A 26,968-nucleotide genomic window follows, 5' to 3' on the forward strand; every position below is an offset into this window, starting at 1 on the left:
TCTTTCAATGTCATCTCAAGGAGGATATTATTAAATGGGGTTTGTGGTTTGACATATAAAGTGGAGGCAGGGATGGATTTTCTCCCCGTAGCGTCCTGATCTCTCTGAGCTGACAAAGAGAGCTTTAGACGGAGCCACAGAAGAAATCCTCTTAATTTCTCTCCCATTAATGCTTTGACCTGTCTCCCTGAGCCCATCGACCGCCACGACTCCAGCCTCACAAGCCCCTTCTTGGTCCTCTTTGCTCTTTTTGAAGGCTATTATCGGCTTTTGTATTGGCTTTTTTTATGAGGAACACATAGGTCTCTGTGTGTACCTTGTACAGTCAGTCATTGGCTGTCTTCACAGCTACCACGCCCACATGGGTTATTGTAGTGCTTTTAAAATAATCTGCATCATCAATAGTTTGGTCAAGTCAGTGGGAAGTAAGGCGTGTCTGTGTTATTTAACATTCCCAGTTTTTACATTACTCTCTGATGCCACATGGGTGGAATCCCAAAAGGCAGTTTGACTGGGTGGGAAAACAAGTTTCTTCCAACAACATCAATATTTCACACAGAACACATTTCTACATTAGCATGAATGTCCTTCAGGCCATTACGAATGGATTAGCAAGCCAAACAAAATCATTAGCATCTTGTTATTGTGCAACCTGCAGGTTGTGAAATCTGTAAACACACAAAACAATATCGTTTTGATAATGATTCCAATTTCATGACAAAATAACAGCATTACGCTGGACTGCATCACATATGCTGCTGTTACTATTTCTGTCACTTTATTTCTAGTTATATGTACATGTCTACCTCAATTACCTTGTACCCCTGCACGTCGACTTGGTACTGGTACCCCTTGTATATAGCCAAGTTATTGTTACTCATTGTATATCAAATCAAAATCAAATCAAATTTATTTATATAGCCCTTCGTACATCAGCTGATATCTCAAAGTGCTGTACAGAAACCCAGCCTAAAACCCCAAACAGCAAGCAATGCAGGTGTAGAAGCACGGTGGCTAGGAAAAACTCCCTAGAAAGGCCAAAACCTAGGAAGAAACCTAGAGAGGAACCAGGCTATGTGGGGTGGCCAGTCCTCTTCTGGCTGTGCCGGGTGGAGATTATAACAGAACATGGCCAAGATGTTCAAATGTTCATAAATGACCAGCATGGTCGAATAATAATAAGGCAGAACAGTTGAAAGAACCTGGAGCAGCAGCACGGCCAGGTGGACTGGTGACAGCAAGGAGTCATCATGTCAGGTAGTCCTGGGGCATGGTCCTAGGGCTCAGGTCCTCCGAGAGAGAGAAAGAGAGAAGGAGAGAATTAGAGAACGCACACTTAGATTCACACAGGACACCGAATAGGACAGGAGAAGTACTCCAGATATAACAAACTGACCCTAGCCCCCCGACACATAAACTACTGCAGCATAAATACTGGAGGCTGAGACAGGAGCTCTATCAGAGTAACCATATCTGTTATTGTATATCTGTTATTACTTTTATTATTACATGTTTTACTTTTCTATTATTTCTCTATTTTCTTACTCTCTGCATTGTACACACTTGTTGTTTACGAAGCAAGTGATTAATACAATTTGATTAGATTTTGATTTGCAAAAAAAAATTACCAATCAGTACATTGACTTAGAGCAGCAGCACAATTTTAAAAGTCAGATGTGAATCCTCAGAGAAAGTCAATTGTACAAAATTTAAAGGATAGTTGCTCCACAAGTAAATAACTCATGCTCTCAGAAATAATTGCTGTATAAATCATTCTGGTGTCTTTTTTTAATCTGTCCACAGATCAGCTATCAGAGCATTGAGTCGTCTGACCCGGGCATCAACGTGCCAGGACCTAGGAGAACAGTGTCGAAGTTGAGGAACGAGACCTATCACATGTTCTCCAACCTTCACCCTGGCACCACATATCTGATTTCTGTCCGCGCCCGCACAACCAAGGGCTTCGGCCAGACCGCCCTAACTGAGATCACCACCAACATTTCAGGTGAGTGTTGGTGTGTGTGCACACCTACAGGTGTGTGTGTTCATGCTTGAATATATGTCTATACATTTGTATTTATTGAGGATCCCCATTAGCTGCTGCCTAGGCTACTCTTTCTGGGGTCAAGCAACATTAAGGCAGTTACAGTGCATTCGGAAAGTATTCAGACCCCTTCCCATTTTCCACATTTTGCTACGTTACAGCCTCATTCTAAAATGGATTACATGCATTTTTCCTTATCAATCTACACACAATAAGCGATGACAAAGCAAAAACAGGTTTTTAAAAATGTTTGCAAACGTATTAAAAATAAAAAGAACAGACATACCTTAAATCAGTGTGCAGATCTTATGCTAGCTATGAGACGAAAACATTTGCTCAGATGCATCCTGCTTCCACTGATCATCCTTGAGATGTTTCTACAACTTGATTGGAATCCACCTGTGGTAAATTCGATTGATTGGACATGATTTGGAAAGGCACACACCTGTCTATATAAGGTCCCACAGTTGACAGTGCATGTCAGAGTAAAAACCAAGCCATGAGGTCGAAGGAATTGTCCATAGAGCTCCGAGACAGGATTGTGTCGAGGCATAGATCTGGGGAAGGGTACCAAAACATTTCTGCAGCATTGAAGGTCCACAAGAAGTCAGTGGCTTCCATCATTCTAAAATGGAAGAAATGTGGAACCACCCAGACTCTTCCTAGAGCTGGCCAGCCGGCCAAACTGAGCAATCGGGGGAGAAGGCCTTGGAGGGAGGTGACCAAGAACCCGATGGTTACTCTGATAGAGCTCCAGAGTTCCTCTGTGGAGATGGGAGAACCTTCCAAAAGGGCAACCATCTCTTCAGCACTCCACCAATCAGGCCTTTATGGGTAGAGTGGCCAGACTGAAGGCACTCCTCAGTAAAAGGCACATGACAGCCCGCTTGGAGTTTGCCAAAGGGCACCTAAAGGACTCTCAGACCATGAGAAACAAGATTCTCTGGTCAAATCAAATTGTATTGGTCACATACACATGGTTAGCAGATGTTAATGCGAGTGTAGCGAAATGCTTGTGCTTCTAGTTCCGCCAATGCAATAACAAGTAATCTAACAAATTCACAACAACTACCTTATACACACAAATGTAAGGGATGAATAAATACATATAAATATATGGATGAGTGATGGCCGTGCTGCATAGGCAAGTTGTAGTAGATGGTATAGAACAGTATATACAGTGCCTTGCGAAAGTATTCGGCCCCCTTGAACTTTGCGACCTTTTGCCACATTTCAGGCTTCAAACATAAAGATATAAAACTGTATTTTTTTGTGAAGAATCAACAACAAGTGGGACACAATCATGAAGTGGAACGACATTTATTGGATATTTCAAACTTTTTTAACAAATCAAAAACTGAAAAATTGGGCGTGCAAAATTCCTACCTCAGAAAGTCCAGGACCCAGTTGCACAGGGTGGGGCCAAGATCCAGGGTCTCGAGCTTAATGACGAGTTTGGAGGGTACTATGGTATTACATTTTGAGCTGTAGTCAATGAACTGCATTCTTACATAAGTATTCCGCTTGTCCAGATGGGATAGGGCAGTGTGCAGTGTGATGGCGATTGCATCGTCAGTGGAACTATTGGGGAGGTAAGCAAATTGGAGTGGGTCTAGGGTATCAGGTAGGGTGGAGGGGATATGTTCCTTGACTATTCTCTCAAAGCACTTCACGATGACAGAAGTGAGTGCAACAGGGCGATAGTCATTTAGTTCAGTTACCTTAGCTGTCTTGGGAACAGGAACAATAGTGGCCATCTTGAGGCATGTGGGGACAACAGACTGGGATAGGGATTTATTGAATATGTTTGTGAACACACCAGCCAGCTGGTCTGCGCATGCTGTGAGGACGCGGCTAGGGATGCCATCTGGGCCGGCAGCCTTGCATGGGTTAACATGTTTAAATGTTTTACTCACGTTAGCCACGGAGAAGGAGAGCCTACAGCCTTTGGTAGCGGGCCGTGTCAGTGGCACTGTATTGTCCTGAAAGCGAGCAAAGAAGTTGTTTCATTTGTCTGGGAGGAAGACATCAATGTCCGTGACGGGTCTGGTTTTCTTTTTTTAATCTGTGATTGACTGTAGATCCTGCCACATACGTCTCGTGTTTGAGCCGTTGAATTGCGACTCTACCTTGTCTCTATACTGACGCTTTGCTTGTTTGATTGCCTTGCGGGGGGAATAGCTGCACTGTTTGTATTCGGTCATGTTTCCAGTTGCCTTGCCATGATTAAAAGTGGTGGTTTGTGCTTTCAGTTTTGCTCGAATACTGCCATCAATCCACGGTTTCTGGTTAGGAAATGTTTTAATAGTCACAGTGGGTACAACATCTCCGATGCACTTGCTAATAAACTCGCTAACCGAGTCAGCGTATACATCAATGTTGTTGTCTGAAGCTATCCACAACATATCCCAGTCCACATGATCGAAGTAATCCTGAAGCGTGGAATCCGATTGGTCAGACCAGCGTTGGACAAACCTGAGCACGGGCGTTTCCTGTTTAAGTTTCTGTGCGGATCTGAAGATGGCGCCGACAGAGATGGTCGCCTCGCTTCAGGGCCTTAGGAAACTATGCAGTTATTTGTTTTTCTATGTATTATTTTATGTATTATTTATTCCATTGTTAACTGAGGAAATCTCAAGTGTTACTACATTAAGCCGGGAAGAACTATTGGATATAAAAGCGATGAGAATTTACCAACATTACGACCAGGAATACGTCTTTCCTGAAGCGGATCCTTTGTTCGGACCTCCACCCTGGACATGGGATCTTATCCCAGAGACCGACCCAAAACCACGCGGTCGCCACAGGAGAGGCAGATGGAGCGGCCTACGGGTCAGACTCAGAAGGCAAGCACACCATTCACTGCTCCCGAGCAAATTACTCCCCAATGTCCAATCTCTAGATAACAAGGTGGATGAAATTAGGGAACGAGTTGCCTTCCAGAGAGACATCAGAGATTTTAACATTCTCTGTTTCACAGAAACATGGCTCATGTTGTCAGAGTCGGTACAGCCACTTAGTTTCTTTGTGCATCGCGCCGACAGAAACAAACATCTCTCTGGTAAAAAGAAGGGCGGGGGTGTATGCCTTATGATTAACGACTCATGGTGTAATCATAACAACATACAGGAACTTAAGTCATTTTGTTCACCTGACCTAGAATTCCTTACAATCAAATTCCGACCGCATTATCTTTCAAGAGAATTCTTTTCGATTATAGTCACAGACCTGAAAGTAGCAGTGCAGCGACTCTCCCCATCCAATCTGACAGAGCTTGAGAGGATCTGCAGAGAAGAATGGGAGAAACTCCCCAAATACAGGTGTGCCAAGCTTCGAGTAGCATCCTACTCAAGTAGAATCAAGGCTGGGATTGCTGCCAAAAGGATCTTCAACAAAGTACTGAGTAAAGGGTCTGAATATTTATGTACATTGTAACACTTAATTATTTTTTATTTATACATTTGCAAACATTGCTAAAACCCTGTTTTTGCTTTTTTATTATGGGGTATTGTGTGCCGATTAATGAGGGGGAAAAAAACAATTGAATTCATTTTAGAATAAGGCTGTAATGTAACAAAATGTGGAAAAAGTCAAGGGGTCTGAATACTATCCGAATGCACTGTATCTACAATACAAAATCTATGTGTACGTGTGTGTGGAGTGCGATTCCACGTGTGCCATGTCAACCTTCGCACCTAGCATGGATCAGTTGAACATCAATTGTCTGAAGGAGATAACAGGAGTTTGTAAATACACAATATGCAAAAGTATGTGGACACCCTTTCAAATGTGTCTGTTTAGCTATTTCAGCCACATCCCGTTGGTGACAGGTATGTAATATTGAGCACATAGCCGTAGACGAACATTGGCAGTGGAATGGCCTTACTGAAGAACTCAGTGACTTTCAACGTGGCACCGTCATTGGATGCCAACTTTCCAACGAGTCAGTTCATCAAATGTCAACTGTAAGTGCTGTTATTGTAAAGTGGAAATGTCTGGGAGCAACAATGGCTCAACCGCGAAGTGGTAGGCCACAGAAGCTCACCGAATTGCACCGCCGAGAGCTGAAGCGTGTAGCGCGTAAAAATCATCTGTCCTTGGTTGCAACACTCACTACTGAGTTCAAAACTACCTCTGGAAGCAACATCAGCACAATAACTGTTCATCAGGAGCTTCATGAAATGGGTTTCCATGGCCGAGCAGCCGCACACAAGCCAAAGATCACCATGCGCAATGCCAAGCATAGGCTGGAGTAGTGTAAAGCATGCTGCTATTGGGCTCTGGAGCAGTGGGAACGCGTACTCTGGAGTGATGAATCACACTTCAACATTTGTTTTTGTATTTATTATGGATCCCCATTAGCTGGTCGTGGGGTCTGGCAAAATTAAGGCAGTTATACAATATTAAAAACATTACAATACATTCATAACACATTTTTTTTTTTGCATTCCGACGGACGAATCAGGGCTTGGCAGATGCCAGGAGACCGCTACCTGCCCGAATGCATATTACCACCTGTAAAGTTTGGTGGAGGAGGAATAATGGTCTGTGGCTGTTTTTCATGGTTCTGTCTAGGCCCCTTAGTTCCAGTGAAGGGAAATTGTAACGCTACAGCATACTGTACAATGGCATTCTAGACGATTCTGTGCTTCCGTGCTTCCAACTTTGTGGAAACAGTTTGGGGAAGGCCCTTTCCTGTTTCAGCATGACAATGCCCCCGCGCACACAGTGAGGTCCATACAGAAATGGTTTGTCAAGATTGGTGTGGAAGAACTTTACTGGCCTGCATAGAGCCCTGACCTCAACCCCCCATCAAACACCTTTGGGAAAAATTGGAATGCCGACTGCCAGCCAGGCCTAATCACCCAACATCAGTATCCGACCTCACTGATGCGCATGGCTGAATGGAAGTCCCCGCAGAAATGTTCCAAAATCTAGTGGAAAGTTTTCCCAGAAGAGTGGAGGCTGTGCTACAACTACCATCCTCTCAAAAGGAGTGGCACCCTTTCATCGCACACAACAAAGCACAAAGATAGATGCAGTGCTTCATGGGACCATATAGCATCTCCCAGCTGAGAGAGACAGACTGAGCTTATTACTGAAGAAGGAAATCCATCCCTGGTGTTCTATTCACTTTTAATGATGCATGTTTCCCTGTGTAAAAAGGCAGGAATAAGAACACCTCAGAGGAAACCTCAATGCATCTCTCTCTCTCTCTCTCTCTCTCTCTCTCTCTCTCTCTCTCTCTCTCTCTCTCTCTCTCTCTCTCTCTCTCTCTCTCTCTCTCTCTCTCTCTCTCTCTCTCTCTCTCTGTGGGTGTATGAGTGTGTCTTCATGTAAAGGAGAGTACTGAGAGTTCTTTAATTATAGATGTACTGCTTAATCACTCCTTGGCGGCTGTATGTCAGATAGGGACCTGTTGGTACTAGGCCAGAGAGAGAGTCCAAAAGCCCTTATGTATCATCCTCCCCCTCAGAAGAGCAGAACATTCACATGTACTGAGCATCTCTCATTGCTACACTGACAACTAGCTTATAGCGCCTATAACGAACTCCACATAATGTACGTGCACCCCTACTAAGACAGCTACAGAGCCTGCCATCTAGTCTACAGTCTTCCAGAGTGAACTACCACAGAACACACAATGAACTGTACACAACCCGCAAGCTAATTCTTACTTTATCTCCATTGAGCTTACCCCAATAAACCCCCGCAAAACCTACTCCCAACCGACCAACACCTTACTGACATCAAACACCTCAGACTCTTCGTAGCACGCTATAGCTTTTATATTATGTGTGAATAAAATAGGCACACACTTATTTAACGCCTCACTTTAATTCAGCTAGTTGCTATTTCCCAAACCCTAGTTTTTTTATACCATAATTGTTGATTCCACTGTAATAGTTAGCCTTTCCCCCCCTTCACTAATTGACTAGGGATATTATAGACACGCCTTGCAGAAGGTGGCATCTCCTGGGAGAAACGCAGCTTCGGCCAAATCCCTTTAAATGAGAAGCTCCTACTATTTGTCCTGCATTTCCCTGACTTTTAATTGCACTCGGTATCCAAGACAACCAGAACATAGGGAAATTCGGGAGGGACATTTCTGTCGGAACGGAGCTGCACGGAGCTGCAGACCTTTTATGAGAGAATAGGGAAAGAGGCTGCATGTTTATTAGATAGGATGTGTGCATTGACACAGCTCAGCTGCTTTTAAAGGGGACTGATGAAGGATGTGTCTGCGTGCGTGCGTGTATGTCTGCGTGTGTGTCTGAGTGTGAGTGTGTGGTTTGAGAGTATGTGTTTGGTAAAAAGTGTGTGTAAGAGCATGTGTATAAGTACGTGTGTGTGCTTATGTATTGTTAATTACAAGGTCAGTCTAATTGCAATATAATATAACTTTGTCTGTACTCCTGTGCTCTGTCTCCTCAGCTCCTATGTTTGACTATGGAGACATGCCGTCCCCTCTCAGTGAAACAGAGCGCACGATCACTGTGTTGCTTCGCCCCGCCCTGGGCAGGGGAGCACCCGTCAGGTGAGAACACAACACACACACACAGATTTTATTTTATTTGATTTGATACATAAGATTTCTAGACATTCAATGTCACATTTACAGCACATACATATTATTTGCCAGAGCCCCTATATGATCAACCTTAATGAGAAACATCTTACAATAATTTATACCAACCTCTTTGTGCTCTGTGTCCACCAGTACGTACCAGGTTGTGGTAGAGGAGGAGAGTGGCAGGAAGGTGAAGAGGGAACTGGGGGTTCAGGACTGTTACCCTCTGCCCATGTCCCATGGGGAGGCCCAAGCCAGAGGGACCCCTCACTACTACACGGCCGAGCTGCCTCCCAGCAGCCTGCTTGAAGCCAGCCCCTTCACAGTGGGGGACAACCACACCTACAATGGCTACTGGAACACCCCGCTGGACCCCCGCAAGAGCTACCTCGTCTACTTCCAGGCCATGAGCAACTTCAGAGGGGTGAGTACAGGGCTTGAAGAAGGCTGTGGCTGATTTCTAGATCAACCACTAACCCCTAGGTGATCTGAGAATATGGGTAGGTAAACAAATGGTCGTTATCAATTAAATGTCACAGTACAGTTTAGAGCGTTTGATTTGGCTGCTGGGAGACCCCCTGTTTGTTTAAAAGCATTGACAACTACCTGACGTTTTCAAGGGATTTTTAAATAAATGTCATAACTATTTGGTTTTAATATCATCACCTCTTGAAGAGCATAGTCAGAGCTATACATTTCCAATAATTTTACATTTAGCTCTATGATCAGAATAATACGACAAGTAACTCATGCTTTTCATGATCAGTAAACATCATGTACTAAATTCAGATAGGTGAGGGTAACCTATCCATTTGGCATATAGCTAGCTAGCTATGCAAACAACGTGTCATTTAGCTTCATCAGAGATTAGGCTTTTGGAAAGAGTTTGGGATGGGCAAATCGCTTGTCAGAAAATGTAAGAGACACGACGTGGCTAATCTCAGTGCGACGGCTCCTGGTGAGAGCAGTAGTCCAATGGAGTTGTTATGTTAAAACACTTCAACACGTATTATTAGAATGTGGCAGAACAAAATAAATCTGGGAACAAATGCAGGATTTTGGAAACACTATTGAAATTGAACCAAATGCCATACTATATGGGAAAATCACTGGAACACTTAAAGATACCTATAAAAACATTTTTCGCCTCATCATATGTATAGAGAATGCACAAATGGAAAACCCGGTGCCAAATGACAATTGCAAATGTCTTGATTCCCAGCTGAACAGTTTTTAAACAAATTAGAAAGGAGAAGAACCAATGAAACGAGGAGGGGGTAAACAATGGTAAGTTATTGACTTTGATTTTATTTTTTATTTGTTATATATGTACAGTATATATAATGTAAATGTGATGTAACTTACAATGTATGCTAAAAATCCAGTTTAAAAATAATAAAGATAATAATAATAAAGCAGAATAATATTTTTTAAAAGCAACAAAGTTACAAAACAGGAAGTGATCCAATTTAACGTGGTCAATCAATCAATGTAGCCTATCATGTCTGTCAGCAGCAATCATGATTAAACACTCTTAAAAACAATGTTGAAAAGGGGATCATGTTAGCTAACTTTGCTAGGTAGGCCTATGTTGGTTGGAGAAAAAAGTACACTATGTCTATTTACCACTATGTAAAGTTTCTACCGGTATCTTGCAAACTAAACATTATAATATCAGCTAACAGTACATCGGCAAATGCACCCCTCTGCAGATTGACAGGCAGAGCCCACAAAAGATGGGAAATTAACCTAAACCACTCATACTTATTTTGTAAATAACTCAAATATCCAATTAATGGTGGCCATTATTGAGAGATGTTATGAGGCTACCATCACATATCTGAAAAAACATGAACAAATTATGTTTACTGATCATTACTGATAGTTTTGCAGGGAATAATCTGAAATGTGGAGTTCTGACTATGCTCGTCAAAAGGTGATGTTACAACTAAATAGTTAGCATTTATTTAAAATTCCCTTGAAAATGGCATGCAGTTGTCAATGGTTTTAGAGGAGCTGGGGCCTCCTGGCCCCCCCAGCAGGCAAATCGAACTGTCTGCACATTATTGAGACAACCTATATGATAATTGCTTCAGTTGCTAATTGGCTGGGAGGAAATTGTACCCAATTGCTTATCAATCCTTTTAGATCCACAGGAATGCCCAGGGATTAGGGGGCAATTTGTAATTCAATATGTAACGCTGAATTGGTGTTGGTTTATGAAAATGTTGTATTTTTTTTTACTTCCATTGTCCTCCAGTCCAGTACAGTGCCTTCGGAATGTATTCACACCCCTTGACTTTTTCCACATTTTATTACGCTACAGCTTTAATCTAAGATTGATTAAATAAAGCAAAATCCTCAGCTATCTACACACAATACCCCATAATGACAAAGTGTAAACCAGTTTTTAGACATTTTTGGACATTTATTAAAAATACAAATACCTTATTTACATAGGAATTTAGACCCTTCACTGTGAGACTCAAAATTGAGCTCAGGTACATCCTGTTTCCATTGATCATCCTTGAGATGTTTCTACAACTTGATTGGAGTTCACCTGTGGTAAATTCAATTCATTGGACATGATTTGGAAAGGCATACACCTGTCTATATAAGGTCCCACAGTTGACAGTGCATGTCAGAGCAAAAACCAGGCCATGAGGTCGAATGAATTGTCCATAGAGCTCCGAGACCGGATTCTGTCAAGGCACAGATCTGGGAAAGGGTACCAAAACATTTCTGCAGCCTTGAAGGTCAGGATCGAGGCAAAAGATGGACAGAGCAAAGGAAAGAGAGATGCTTGATGAAATCCTGCTCCAGAGCGCTCAGGACCTCAGAATGGGGTGAAGGTTCACCTTCCAACAGGAAAGCGACCCTAAGCACACAGCCAAGACAACGCAGGAGTGGCTTCGGGGCTTGAACCTGATCTAAAATCTCTGGAGAGGCCTGAAAATACCCATCCAACCTGACAGCGCTTGAGAGGATCTGCAGAGGAGAATGAGAGAAGCTCCCCAAATACAGGTGTCAAATCAAATCTTAAGCTTGTAGCGTCATACCCAAGAAGACTCGAGGCTGTTCGCTCCCAAAGTTTCTTTAACAAAGTACCGAGTAAAGTGTCTAAATACTTACTATGTGTAAATGTGATTTTTTTTTGCTTTATAAATTTGCAAAAAATTATAAAAACATGTTTTTGCGTTGTCATTATGGGGTATTGTGTGTAGATTGATGAGGGAAAAAAAAACATTTAATACATGTGGAAAAATCAAGGGGTATGAATACTTTCCCGAAGGCACTGTATATCTCCCATAATGTATGCCAGGCTTGAAAGAGCGGGGGAAATTACCTCCTTTAGGCTTGTACGCCATGTGAAAATATTTGTGGTGTGAAATGTGCTTGTTGGAAAGAAATGCCTGGATTGGCATGGTCCTTAGCTGGAATCCATGTTTCTGAACGTGTCCAGCGCTTTGATTCGATGCACAGCATTCAAAGGGTGTCAAGGACAGGGAATTTCTTGTGCGCATTACTTCCTGCTAGTAAATCTGTGATTAGCTGGTACTCTTCTCATTATCCCTCCTTCCATTCTCTATCCTTCCCTCTCACTCTTTCTCTTTTCATCCCTCTGCTACTGGCCTTACCCTCCTCATCCCTAGCCTTATCCTCCATTCCCTCCATTCTTCTCCTCTATCTACTCAATTTTCCTCTCTTTTATTCCAAATCAGTGGAGACTCATTAAACCCTGTGACTAATAGGATCCTCAGTCGAGGAAGATCCTGATCCAGCAGGGCTTTATTCCAGACCACCATCCTCTGTTCTTGTTCTCTCACTCTACTGCTCCTCTCCTGCCCAAAAAAAGCTGCAGCAGTCCCAATCATACACCAAGGAAGCCCCATTATCAGTCCAAACTGCCATTACAGGATCACCCACTACCTGGCAGAGACAATTACTTAGGGATAATTGGACACAGGTGCAGATGATCAGAGATAGAAATGTTCCGTTTAAATATTCAGTCTATGGCCCATCAGCAGAGCAACTCACCACTCTTTTCCTCCAGTGGTGGCGGTGGTGGCTTTTTCTGGCCCAGTGGAGAAATGCTAGGGGCCGTGCAGCGTGAGCAGTTCACACAACTGGGTTAATAAGCGACAGGATTAGACAGTGAAGCGTCTGACTTTACCGGCGGATGGGATTAGGGCTTTGTTTTGGCTGGCAGCGAGCCAGACTCCAGCGCTGGGAGCGGGCTGGACAATGGAGGCAAAGTGCCCGATCACAAGACCCGGCCCTAAGTCCCCAGGGGGCTCTGCCAGCCAAGGCCATTCTGGCAACAAAGGTATACAGCAGTTACAGGCGATCCCTATACCAGTTCCAGGGCTCTCCCCATGGGCACAGAGAATCCACACTCCCTTCATGCCAGATCACCTTATTGGGCTTATATACCCTTCATACAGAGGAAAGGGGGTAGAGGGTTCATGTACAGTCGTGACCATAAGTTTTGAGAATGACATATTAATTTCCACGAAGTTTGCTGCTTCGGTATCTTTAGATATTTTTGTCAGATGTTACTATGGAATACTGAAGTATAATTACAAGTATTTCATATGTGTCAAATGGTTTTATTGACAATTACATGAAGTTGATGCAAAGAGTAAATATCTGCAATGTTGACCCTTCTTTTTCAAGACCTCTGCAATCTGCCCTGGCATGCTTTCAATTAACTTCTGGGCCACATCCTGACTGATGGCAGCCCATTCTTGCATAATCAATGCTTTAAGTTTGTCAGAATTTGTGGGGTTTTGTTTGTCCACCTGCGTCTTGAGGATTGACCACAAATTCTCAATGGGATTGAGGTCTGGGGAGTTTCTTTCACGCCCTGACCTTAGTATTCTTTGTTTTCTTTATTATTTTGGTTAGGTCAGGGTGTGACGAGGGTGATATGTGTTTTTTGTCCTGTCTAGGGTTTTTGTATGTTTATGGGGTTGTCCTGGTCTAGGTGTTTTTATGTCTCTGGTTGCCTAGATTGGTTCTCAATCAGAGGCAGCTGTTTATCGTTGTCTCTGATTGGGGACCATATTTAGGTAGCCATATTCCTTGGGTATTTCGTGGGTTATTGTCTATGTGTAGTTGCATGTCAGCACTAGTTGTTTATAGCGTCACGTTCGTTTTGTTGTTTTTTGATTAGTTTGTTTAAGTGTTCTTCGTGTTTTTCGTTAATAAAAGAAGAATGTATTCTAATCACGCTGTGCCTTGGTCTCATCGTTACGACGAACGTGACAGAATAACCCAACAGAACAGGACTAAGCAGCGTGAAAAGGAGGAGCAGCGCATGATGGAGCAGACAGCATGGACATGGGACGAAATACTGGACGATGAAAGGATCCTGGACGTGGGATGAGATACTGGCAGGAGAGGATCGCCTATCATGGAGGCAGGTGGAGATAGCACGGGAGGAACGGCGACGATATGTGGGTACACGACTAGCATACTGTATGTGGGTACACGAGAGGCAGCCTCGGGGGGGTGGCACACGAGGAGATTGGTAGGAGACCTGAGCCAACTCCTCGTGCTTACCGTGGGGAGGGTGTTACTGGTCAGGCACCATGTTATGTGGTGGTGCGCACGGTATCTCCTAGCCCGCTATTCTAGCCCGGTGTGCTCTATTCCAGCTCCTCGTATTGGCCAGGCTAGAATGAGCATCCAGCCAGGAAAGGGTGCAGGCTCAGCCGGCTCTGCGTACTGTGTCTCTGGTGAGTCTGCACAGCCCAGTGCATCCTGTGCCAGTGCCCTGCATTTGCAGGACGAAAATAAACATCCAGCCAGGACGGATTGTGTCAGCTCTACACTCCAGACCTCCAGTACGCCTCCACAGTCCAGTACGTCCTGTGCCTGCTCCCCGCACTCGCCCTGAGGTGTGTGTCACCAGCCCAGTACCTCCAATGCCAACACCACGCACCAGGCTTCCTGTGCGCCTCCAGAGCCCAGTACGTACTGTTCCTCCTCCCCGCACTCACCCTGAGGTGTGTGTCCCCAGCCCGGTACCACCAGTTCCGGCACCACGCACCAGGCCTCCAGTGCGCCCCCAGGGTCCAGTCCTCCCTGTTCCTGCTCCTCGCACTCGCCCTGAGGTGTGTGTCTCCAGCCCAGTACCACCAGTGCCGGCACCACGCACCAGGCCTACAGTGCGCCTCGCCAGTCCAGAGCGTCCGGCGACAGTACCCAGTCCAGAGCATCCGGCGACAGTACCCAGTCCAGAGTGTCCGGCGACAGGACCCAGTCCAGAGCGTCCGTCGACAGTTCACAGACCGGAACCTCCAACGATGGACCACAGACCGGAACCTCCAACGACGGGCCACAGTCCGGAACCTTTCACGACGGGCCACAGACCGGAACCTCCCACGACGGGCCACAGACCGGAACCTCCCACGACGGGCCACAGACCGGAACCTCCCACGACAGGCCACAGACGAGGGTCTCCAGCGACGGTCCCCAGCCCGGGGTCCCCAGCCCGGGGTCTCCAGCGACGGTCCCCAGCCCGGGGTCCCCAGCCCGGGGTCTCCAGCGACGGTCAACAGCCCGGGGTCCCCAGCCCGGGGTCTCCAGCGACGGTCCCCAACCCGGGGTCCCCAGGCCGGGGTCTCCAGCGACGATACCCAGCCCGGGGTCGCCAGCGATGATCCGCAGTAATGAGCCTCCGGCAAGGATCCACGGGTCAGTGCTACAAGGGCAGAGGGCTCAATGTAAATAAGGCGGGCTGCGTCCAGAGCCAGAGCCAGAGCCGCCAACAAAGTTAGATGCCCACCCACATCCTCCCATATCATAATTTTTTTAGTCCGGAACCTCCCACGACGGGCCACAAACCGGAACCTCCCACGACGGGCCACAGACCGGAACCTCCCACGACAGGCCACAGACAAGGGTCTCCAGCGACGGTCCCCAGCCCGGGGTCCCCAGCCCGGGGTCTCCAGCGACGGTCCCCAGCCCGGGGTCTCCAGCGACGGTCCCCAGCCCGGGGTCTCCAGCGACGGTCAACAGCCCGGGGTCCCCAGCCCGGGGTCTCCAGCGACGGTCCCCAACCCGGGGTCCCCAGGCCGGGGTCTCCAGCGACGATACCCAGTCCGGGGTCGCCAGCGATGATTCGCAGTAATGAGCCTCCGGCAAGGATCCACGGGTCAGTGCTACAAGGGCAGAGGGCTCAATGTAAAGAAGGCGGGCTGCGTCCAGAGCCAGAGCCAGAGCCGCCACCAAAGTTAGATGCCCACCCACATCCTCCCATATTATTATTATTTTTTTATTTTATTTCACCTTTATTTAACCAGGTAGGCAAGTTGAGAACAAGTTCTCATTTACAATTGCGACCTGGCCAAGATAAAGCAAAGCAGTTCGACACATACAATAACACAGTGTTACACATGGAGTAAAACAAACATACAGTCAATAATACAGTTGAAACAAGTCTATATACGATGTGAGCAAATGAGGTGAGATAAGGGAGGTAAAGGCAAAAAAAAGGCCATGGTGGAAAAGTAAATACAATATAGCAAGTAAAACACTGGAATGGTAGATTTGCAGTGGAAGAATGTGCAAATTAGAAATAAAAATAACGGGGTGCGAAGGAGCAAATAAATAAATAAATACAGTAGGGAAAGAGGTAGTTGTTTGGGCTAAATTATATGTGGGCTATGTACAGGTGCAGTAATCTGTGAGCTGCTCTGACAGCTGGTGCTAGTGAGGGAGATAAGTGTTTCCAATTTCAGAGATTTTTGTAGTTCGTTCCAGTCGTTGGCAGCAGAGAACTGGAAGGAGAAGCGGCCAGAGAAAGAATTGGTTTTGGGGGTGACCAGAGAGATATACCTGCTGGAGCGCGTGCTACAGGTGGGTTATGCTATGGTGACCAGCGAGCTGAGATAAGGGGGGACTTTACCTAGCAGGGTCTTGTAGATGACATGGAGCAAGTGGGTTTGGCGACGGGTATGAAGCGTGGGCCAGCCAACGAGAGAGTACAGGTCGCAATGGTGGGTAGTATATGGGGCTTTGGTGACAAAACGGATTGCACTGTGATAGACTGCATCCAATTTGTTGAGTAGGGTATTGGAGGCTATTTTGTAAATGACATCGCCAAAGTCGAGGATCGGTAGGATGGTCAGTTTTACAAGGGTATGTTTGGCAGCATGAGTGAAGGATGCTTTGTTGCGAAATAGTAAGCCAATTCTGGATTTAACTTTGGATTGGAGATGTTTGATGTGGGTCTGGAAGGAGAGTTTACAGTCTAACCAGACACCTAGGTATTTGTAGTTGTCCACGTATTCTAAGTCAGAGCCGTCCAGAGTAGCGATGTTGGACAGGTGGGCAGGTGCAGGCAGCGATCGGTTGAAGAGCATGCATTTAGTTTTACTTGTATTTAAGAGCAATTGGAGGCCATGGAAGGAGAGTTGTATGGCATTGAAGCTTGCCTGGAGGGTTGTTAACACAGTGTCCAAAGAAGGGCCAGAAGTATACAGAATGGTGTCGTCTGCATAGAGGTGGATCAGAGACTCACCAGCAGCAAGAGCGACATCATTGATGTATACAGAGAAGAGAGTCGGTCTAAGATTGAACCCTGTGGCACCCCCATAGAGACTGCCAGAGGTCCGGACAACAGACCCTCCGATTTGACACACTGAACTCTATCAGAGAAGTAGTTGGTGAATCAGGTGAGGCAATCCTTTGAGAAACCAAGGCTGTCGAGTCTGCCGATGAGGATGTGGTTATTGACAGAGTCGAAAGCCTTGGCCAGATCAATGAATACGGCTGCACAGTAATGTTTCTTATCGATGGTGGTTAAGATATCGTTTAGTACCTTGAGCGTGGCTGAGGTGCACCCATGGCCAGCTCGGAAACCAGATTGCATAGTGAAGAAGGTACGGTGGGATTTGAAATGGTCGGTGATCTGTTTGTTAACTTGGCTTTCGAAGATTTTAGAAAGACAGGGCAGGATGGATATAGGTCTATAACAGTTCGGGTCTAGAGTGTCACCCCCTTTTGAAGAGGGGGATGACCCCGGCAGCTTTCTAATCTTTGGGAATCTCAGACGATGCGAAAGAGATGTTGAATAGGCTATTAATAGGGGTTGCAACAATTTCGGCGGATCATTTTAGAAAGAGAGGGTCCAGATTGTCTAGCCCAGTTGATTTGTAGGGATCCAGATTTTGCAGCTCTTTCAGAACATCAGCTGTCTGGAATTGGGTGAAGGAGACGTGATGAGGCTTGGGCAAGTTGCTGCAGAGGGTGCTGAGATGTTGGCCGGTGTAGGGGTAGCCAGGTGGAAAGCATGGCCAGCCATAGAAAAATGCGTATTGAAATGATAGATTATCGTAGATTTATCGGTGGTGACAGTGTTTCCTAGCCTCAGTGCAGTTGGGAGGAGGTGCTTTTATTCTCCACTTTAGTGTCCCAATTTTGGGGGAATTAGTGTTACAGGATGCAAATTTCTCTTTGAAAAACCTAGCCTTAGCTTTCCTAACTGACTGAGTATTTTGGTTCCTGACTTCCCTGAAAAGTTGCATATCGTGGGGGCTATTCGATGCTAATGCAGAATGCCACATTATGGTTTTGTTCTTGTCAAGGGCAGTCAAGTCTGGGGTGAACCAAGGGCTATTTCTGTTCTTAGTTCTACATTTTCTGAATGGGGCATGCTTATTTAATATGGAGAGGAAAGCACTTTTGACCCGTTACGCATAAGGCAGTGATCGCTGAGATCCTTGTTGAAGACAGCAGAGGTGTATTTAGAGGGCAAGTTGGTCAGGAGGATATCTAAGAGGGTGCCCATAATTACGGATTTAGGCTTGTACGCAGGGTTCCTTGATAATTTGTGTTAGATTGAGGGCATCTACCTTAGATTGTAGGACAGCAGGGATGTTAAGCATGCCCCAGTTTAGGGAATTCCAGCTTTGGCAGTTCTATCTTGTCGGAAAATGTTATAGTTAGGGATGGAAATTTCAGAATTTTGATGGCCTTCCTAAGCCAGGATTCAGACACGGCTAGGACATCCGGGTGGCGGGGGAATAAAACAAATTTAAGGAGGAGGCTTCTAATGTTAACATGCATGAAACCAATACTTTTACGGTTACAGAAGTCAACAAATGAGAGCGCCTGGGGAATGGGAGTGATGCTGGGGGCTTGGGTTAACCTCTACATCACCAGAGGAACAGAGGAGGAGTAGGATGAGAGTATGGCTAAAGGCTAAAAGAACTGGTCGTCTAGTGCGTTCGGAACAGAGAGTAAAAGGAGCAGATTTCTGGGCGCGGAAGAATAAATTCAAGGCATAATGTACAGACAAGGGTATGGTAGGATGTGAGTATAGTATAGGTAAGCCTAGGCATTGAGTGACGATGAGAGAGGTTTTGTCTCTAGAGGCACCATTTAAGTTAGGTGAGGTCTCTGCATTTGTGCGGGGTGGAACAAAAAGGCTAGCTAAGGCATATTGAGCAGGGCTGGAGAATCTACAGTGAAATAAGACAAAAATCACTAACCAGCAGTAGACAAGGCATATTGACATTAGGGAGAGGCAAGTGTAGCCGAGTGATCATAGGGTCCAGGGCTAGCAGGCTAGCAGATGGGCCTCAGGGGGATGTCGCAACAGAAGAGCCTGTTGAAACCCCCTCGGACAGTTATATCGGCAGACCAGTCGTGATGGATCGGCGGGGCTCCGTGTCGGCAGCAAAGGGTCCAGGCCAATTGCCAAAAGAGGTATTGAAGCCAAGGAATGGTCTCATGGATCTCTTCGGCTAGCTTGGAGATGGGCCTAGCTCGAGGCTAGCTCCAGGCTAACTGGTGCTTGCTTCGGGACAGAGACGTTTGCCAGGAGTAGCCACTCGGATAGCAGCTAGCTAGCTGCGATGAGCCGGAGTAAAGGTTCAGAGATGCGTTAGGAATTCATCTGGAGATGGGGTAGAGAAAAAGCAGTCCGATATGCTCTGGGTTGATATTGCGCTGTGCAGACTGGTAAGTATTGATCGAGCTGATAGATGCTGGTAGATGTCCGAGTTAACGGTCATCACCGTTAGCTGTGGCTAACTGACTACTAGCTAGTAGCTATTTGCTGGCCAGCTTCTGAAGGGGGTGCCGGTTCTAAAGTATAAAAAATAGCATATCCATACCACATCGGGTGAGGTGGGTTGTAGAAGAGTATGTTCAGTCCATAGATGGAAATTGAGATTAAAAATATTAAAAAATATATATGAAGAAAATCGATATATACATGGGACGGGACAAGACAAACAAAATAGACATCCGACTGCTACGCCATCTTGGGGAAAAAACACACCATTTTTTGGGGGGGCAGCATGGTAATGCAAATTGAGCTGTACCCTCCAACCCAAGCCAGTCTCGGTTTGATTCCATCTCAGCTCAAAAGGCTAATGGAAACAAGGCTTGTGACACACTGTTGTATAATCCAGCATATGTGAAAAAAAGCCACCTATGACTCTGATCCAGTCATTTGTCATACTCTTAGGATCTGGAAAGAGATAAGGTATTTTCCTAACATACCCACTGTATACATTGACAGCCCAATTTGCCTGAATCATGCTTTCCACCCTGCATTGGATGATATGGTGTTTTCACAGTGAATGGAGAAGGGGCTCACAACAATTGGTAATTTATACATTGACGGTCAGTTAGCTTAATTAAAAAAAATAAGGGTAAATTTAACATGTCAAGAACACATTTTTTTCAGATACCTCCAAATCAGGAATTTCTTAAGGACACATGTCCCACAGTATGGCATTAAGCCAAATAATCCTACATTAGATAGCCTGATCATTGTCAAACCCCATTCAAAAGGGTCGGTCTCTAGACTGTATGATGTGCTACAGGGCCACATATGGGTATCCACAGACATTATTAAAAGGGCTTGGGAACAAGAACTTGGTTCAGAAATCTCAGATGAGGACTGTGTAGAAGCTGTCAGGAATATAAACCCCAGTTCGGTGAATGCCAGACACATCCTTGTACAGTTTAAGGTGATACACAGGTAACATTACTCAAAAGTGAAGCTGTATACAATATTCCCGGACACGTCACCACTGTGTGAGAGGTGCAAGCAGGATGACGGGACGTTGACCCACTTATTTTGGACATGTCCTAAATTACATGCTTACTGGGCTCTCATTTTTGATTACTTATCTAAAGCCTTTGATAGAGTTATCGCCCCAGACCCATTGATCGCTCTGTTTGGTACAGTTGATGGGAATAACCAGGAGGGGAAGGCTGTCTCTCTGTACTCTATTAGCTAAAAGGCTCATATTGCAATTTTGGAAATTGGAGACTGTACCTTCCTTTGAAATGTGGTTACAGGATTTAGGAAATGTAATACATATGGAAAATATTTGATACAATACCTGCAATAGAAGTCCAATGTTTTACTAAATAAGGCAGCCGATACTGGATAAATGGTCTAGTCCCTTCTTCATAACTAGGTTGATCAAATGCTGTTACTCAGTGCTGCACTCCACTCTCTCCACTCCATTACTGCTTGTAATGACTATATGCTGTCTTCTTATATATGTACCACCTAATAGGATTGTTTTATTTTGTGTATGTGTGAGTTAAGTTGTTTTGTCCTCTAAATTGGCCATCCCATTCAACAGTACAATGAATGTCAATGTTTGTATTGCTGTCTTTTACAATTTTTAATTTATTGGAAAATAATAAACATATTATAAAAAAGAAAAACTAGATTTAATAACTCCAACCTAAGTGTATGTAAACTTCCGACTTCAACTGTGTCTTTATATCCTCCTTTCTGACTGCTGATGCGCTCTTAGTGGCAGCGCACTGTGAAGGCTCCGTGCAGGGAGTGAGGAACGTTGACAGGAGGCCTGCTCAATCAATATCATTCTGTCGCATCCCAGGTAAACTTTCCCTCCAGGAAGAAACAATCAGATTAGCAGCCCAATAATACAGTTTAAAGTGAGGAAGGCCAAAGCCCCCCCTCTATCTTGTACTTGCATAAATACTTCTATGAAATTCTGATTGCCTTGTTATCCCATAAAAATGGAATTACTAATGAATCCAGTTTCTTAAAATAGCTTTGTGGTATGAAATTGGGTAGACATTGGAAGAGGTAAAGAAATCCACACATACTAATCATATGCATATACTATATTCCTGGCATGAGTAGCAGGACGCTGAAAAGTTGCGCGATTTTTAACAGAATGTTCGAAAAAGGAGGGGGTAGAAGTAATACAACCAACCAAGGAGAGTTGGAGTTTTCCAAAAATGTATATTTTGTTTAAAGCTGATAAATTGTCATGTTCCAATTCACTTTCAATAGCTGATCAAGGTCTCTTGTCACTACAATGCCAAGGTTTGTGAACGTGTCCATCACTGTTCTAAATGGAGTAGATTCCAGAAATTGCATATCCACAGGCCGTGATATCAGCATCAATTCACTTCTTTTTGCCAAGTTTCAGGCTTGGATAAAAACAAAATAGCATCGTCTGCGTATAGAGACATTTTGGGCTGCGTGTCTTTTATTTTAACCAAAGCTATAACGTCACATGCACAAATGAGAGTAGCATAGGGTTCCATGGCTATAGCGAAGAGAGCAGGCGAAATAGGGCACCCCCTGTCGGCAGCCCTTGAGCAGGCGGAATGACTGCGACATTTTCTGATTGGTTACCACGGACGCCATTGGGTGTGCATAAATTATTCTTATCCAATTATAAATTCCTTTCCAAACCCGAAATGAACCAGAACCGACATGATATACTTCCACTCAATCTGATCATACACCTTTTCTGCATCAAGAGCAATTACCACTGCCTCAACTTTATGATCATGATACATTACGTTGAAAAGGCATCTCAAATTGTAGTATGTACTTGAAGTCGTAAGTTTACATACACCTTAGCCAAATACATTTAAATTCAGTTTTTCACAATTCCTGACATTTAATCCTAGTAGAAATGCCATGTTTTAGGTCAGTTAGGATCACCAATTTATTTTAAGAATGTGAGTTTTTATTTCTTTCATCACATTCCCAGTGGGTCAGAAGTTTGCATACACTCCATTAGTATTTGCTAGCATTGCCTTTAAATTGTTTATCTTGGGTCAAATGTTTCGGGTAGCTTTCCACAAGCTTCCCACAATAAGTTGGGTGAATTTTGGTCCATTATAAATTTGCAAAAAATTATAAAAACATGTTTTTGCGTTGTCATTATGGGGTATTGTGTGTAGATTGATGAGGGAAAAAAAAACATTTAATACATGTGGAAAGATCAAGGGGTATGAATACTTTCCCGAAGGCACTGTATATCTCCCATAATGTATGCCAGGCTTGAAAGAGCGGGGGAAATTACCTCCTTTAGGCTTGTACCCCATGTGAAAATATTTGTGGTGTGAAATGTGCTTGTTGGAAAGAAATGCCTGGATTGGCATGGTCCTTAGCTGGAATCCATGTTTCTGAACGTGTCCAGCGCTTTGATTCGATGCACAGCATTCAAAGGGTGTCAAGGACAGGGAATTTCTTGTGCGCATTACTTCCTGCTAGTAAATCTGTGATTAGCTGGTACTCTTCTCATTATCCCTCCTTCCATTCTCTATCCTTCCCTCTCACTCTTTCTCTTTTCATCCCTCTGCTACTGGCCTTACCCTCCTCATCCCTAGCCTTATCCTCCATTCCCTCCATTCTTCTCCTCTATCTACTCAATTTTCCTCTCTTTTATTCCAAATCAGTGGAGACTCATTAAACCCTGTGACTAATAGGATCCTCAGTCGAGGAAGATCCTGATCCAGCAGGGCTTTATTCCAGACCACCATCCTCTGTTCTTGTTCTCTCACTCTACTGCTCCTCTCCTGCCCAAAAAAAGCTGCAGCAGTCCCAATCATACACCAAGGAAGCCCCATTATCAGTCCAAACTGCCATTACAGGATCACCCACTACCTGGCAGAGACAATTACTTAGGGATAATTGGACACAGGTGCAGATGATCAGAGATAGAAATGTTCCGTTTAAATATTCAGTCTATGGCCCATCAGCAGAGCAACTCACCACTCTTTTCCTCCAGTGGTGGCGGTGGTGGCTTTTTCTGGCCCAGTGGAGAAATGCTAGGGGCCGTGCAGCGTGAGCAGTTCACACAACTGGGTTAATAAGCGACAGGATTAGACAGTGAAGCGTCTGACTTTACCGGCGGATGGGATTAGGGCTTTGTTTTGGCTGGCAGCGAGCCAGACTCCAGCGCTGGGAGCGGGCTGGACAATGGAGGCAAAGTGCCCGATCACAAGACCCGGCCCTAAGTCCCCAGGGGGCTCTGCCAGCCAAGGCCATTCTGGCAACAAAGGTATACAGTAGTTACAGGCGATCCCTATACCAGTTCCAGGGCTCTCCCCATGGGCACAGAGAATCCACACTCCCTTCATGCCAGATCACCTTATTGGGCTTATATACCCTTCATACAGAGGAAAGGGGGTAGAGGGTTCATGTACAGTCGTGACCATAAGTTTTGAGAATGACATATTAATTTCCACGAAGTTTGCTGCTTCAGTATCTTTAGATATTTTTGTCAGATGTTACTATGGAATACTGAAGTATAATTACAAGTATTTCATATGTGTCAAATGGTTTTATTGACAATTACATGAAGTTGATGCAAAGAGTAAATATCTGCAATGTTGACCCTTCTTTTTCAAGACCTCTGCAATCTGCCCTGGCATGCTTTCAATTAACTTCTGGGCCACATCCTGACTGATGGCAGCCCATTCTTGCATAATCAATGCTTTGAGTTTGTCAGAATTTGTGGGGTTTTGTTTGTCCACCTGCGTCTTGAGGATTGACCACAAATTCTCAATGGGATTGAGGTCTGGGGAGTTTCTTTCACGCCCTGACCTTAGTATTCTTTGTTTTCTTTATTATTTTGGTTAGGTCAGGGTGTGACGAGGGTGATATGTGTTTTTGTCCTGTCTAGGGTTTTTGTATGTTTATGGGGTTGTCCTGGTCTAGGTGTTTTTATGTCTCTGGTTGCCTAGATTGGTTCTCAATCAGAGGCAGCTGTTTATCGTTGTCTCTGATTGGGGACCATATTTAGGTAGCCATATTCCTTGGGTATTTCGTGGGTTATTGTCTATGTGTAGTTGCATGTCAGCACTAGTTGTTTATAGCGTCACGTTCGTTTTGTTGTTTTTTGATTAGTTTGTTTAAGTGTTCTTCGTGTTTTTCGTTAATAAAAGAAGAATGTATTCTAATCACGCTGTGCCTTGGTCTCATCGTTACGACGAACGTGACAGAATAACCCAACAGAACAGGACTAAGCAGCGTGAAAAGGAGGAGCAGCGCATGATGGAGCAGACAGCATGGACATGGGACGAAATACTGGACGATGAAAGGATCCTGGACGTGGGATGAGATACTGGCAGGAGAGGATCGCCTATCATGGAGGCAGGTGGAGATAGCACGGGAGGAACGGCGACGATATGTGGGTACACGACTAGCATACTGTATGTGGGTACACGAGAGGCAGCCTCGGGGGGGTGGCACACGAGGAGATTGGTAGGAGACCTGAGCCAACTCCTCGTGCTTACCGTGGGGAGGGTGTTACTGGTCAGGCACCATGTTATGTGGTGGTGCGCACGGTATCTCCTAGCCCGCTATTCTAGCCCGGTGTGCTCTATTCCAGCTCCTCGTATTGGCCAGGCTAGAATGAGCATCCAGCCAGGAAAGGGTGCAGGCTCAGCCGGCTCTGCGTACTGTGTCTCTGGTGAGTCTGCACAGCCCAGTGCATCCTGTGCCAGTGCCCTGCATTTGCAGGACGAAAATAAACATCCAGCCAGGACGGATTGTGTCAGCTCTACACTCCAGACCTCCAGTACGCCTCCACAGTCCAGTACGTCCTGTGCCTGCTCCCCGCACTCGCCCTGAGGTGTGTGTCACCAGCCCAGTACCTCCAATGCCAACACCACGCACCAGGCTTCCTGTGCGCCTCCAGAGCCCAGTACGTACTGTTCCTCCTCCCCGCACTCACCCTGAGGTGTGTGTCCCCAGCCCGGTACCACCAGTTCCGGCACCACGCACCAGGCCTCCAGTGCGCCCCCAGGGTCCAGTCCTCCCTGTTCCTGCTCCTCGCACTCGCCCTGAGGTGTGTGTCTCCAGCCCAGTACCACCAGTGCCGGCACCACGCACCAGGCCTACAGTGCGCCTCGCCAGTCCAGAGCGTCCGGCGACAGTACCCAGTCCAGAGCATCCGGCGACAGTACCCAGTCCAGAGTGTCCGGCGACAGGACCCAGTCCAGAGCGTCCGTCGACAGTTCACAGACCGGAACCTCCAACGATGGACCACAGACCGGAACCTCCAACGACGGGCCACAGTCCGGAACCTTTCACGACGGGCCACAGTCCGGAACCTCCCACGACGGGCCACAGACCGGAACCTCCCACGACGGGCCACAGACCGGAACCTCCCACGACAGGCCACAGACGAGGGTCTCCAGCGACGGTCCCCAGCCCGGGGTCCCCAGCCCGGGGTCTCCAGCGACGGTCCCCAGCCCGGGGTCCCCAGCCCGGGGTCTCCAGCGACGGTCAACAGCCCGGGGTCCCCAGCCCGGGGTCTCCAGCGACGGTCCCCAACCCGGGGTCCCCAGGCCGGGGTCTCCAGCGACGATACCCAGCCCGGGGTCGCCAGCGATGATCCGCAGTAATGAGCCTCCGGCAAGGATCCACGGGTCAGTGCTACAAGGGCAGAGGGCTCAATGTAAATAAGGCGGGCTGCGTCCAGAGCCAGAGCCAGAGCCGCCAACAAAGTTAGATGCCCACCCACATCCTCCCATATCATAATTTTTTTAGTCCGGAACCTCCCACGACGGGCCACAAACCGGAACCTCCCACGACGGGCCACAGACCGGAACCTCCCACGACAGGCCACAGACAAGGGTCTCCAGCGACGGTCCCCAGCCCGGGGTCCCCAGCCCGGGGTCTCCAGCGACGGTCCCCAGCCCGGGGTCTCCAGCGACGGTCCCCAGCCCGGGGTCTCCAGCGACGGTCAACAGCCCGGGGTCCCCAGCCTGGGGTCTCCAGCGACGGTCCCCAACCCGGGGTCCCCAGGCCGGGGTCTCCAGCGACGATACCCAGCCCGGGGTCGCCAGCGATGATTCGCAGTAATGAGCCTCCGGCAAGGATCCACGGGTCAGTGCTACAAGGGCAGAGGGCTCAATGTAAAGAAGGCGGGCTGCGTCCAGAGCCAGAGCCAGAGCCGCCACCAAAGTTAGATGCCCACCCACATCCTCCCATATTATTATTATTTTTTTATTTTATTTCACCTTTATTTAACCAGGTAGGCAAGTTGAGAACAAGTTCTCATTTACAATTGCGACCTGGCCAAGATAAAGCA

The 26,968-nt window shown here is 46.1% G+C and overlaps 1 protein-coding gene across 3 annotated transcripts in view; it reads left to right on the forward strand.

Moving 5' to 3' along the window:
* LOC139395256 (protein tyrosine phosphatase receptor type Ub) overlaps nt 1–26,968 on the forward strand; it is a 343,039-nt gene that overhangs the window by 204,163 nt on the left and 111,908 nt on the right. For all 3 annotated transcript variants that reach the window (XM_071142903.1, XM_071142905.1, XM_071142902.1), the window contains exons 10-12: nt 1,804–2,005; nt 8,480–8,582; nt 8,766–9,039. In XM_071142903.1, the coding sequence (XP_070999004.1) occupies nt 1,804–2,005; nt 8,480–8,582; nt 8,766–9,039 (579 nt within the window). The remainder of the gene's footprint in view (nt 1–1,803; nt 2,006–8,479; nt 8,583–8,765; nt 9,040–26,968) is intronic.

Source organism: Oncorhynchus clarkii, chromosome 3, assembly GCF_045791955.1.
Source record: "Oncorhynchus clarkii lewisi isolate Uvic-CL-2024 chromosome 3, UVic_Ocla_1.0, whole genome shotgun sequence".
Taxonomy (NCBI): Eukaryota; Metazoa; Chordata; class Actinopteri; order Salmoniformes; family Salmonidae; genus Oncorhynchus; species Oncorhynchus clarkii.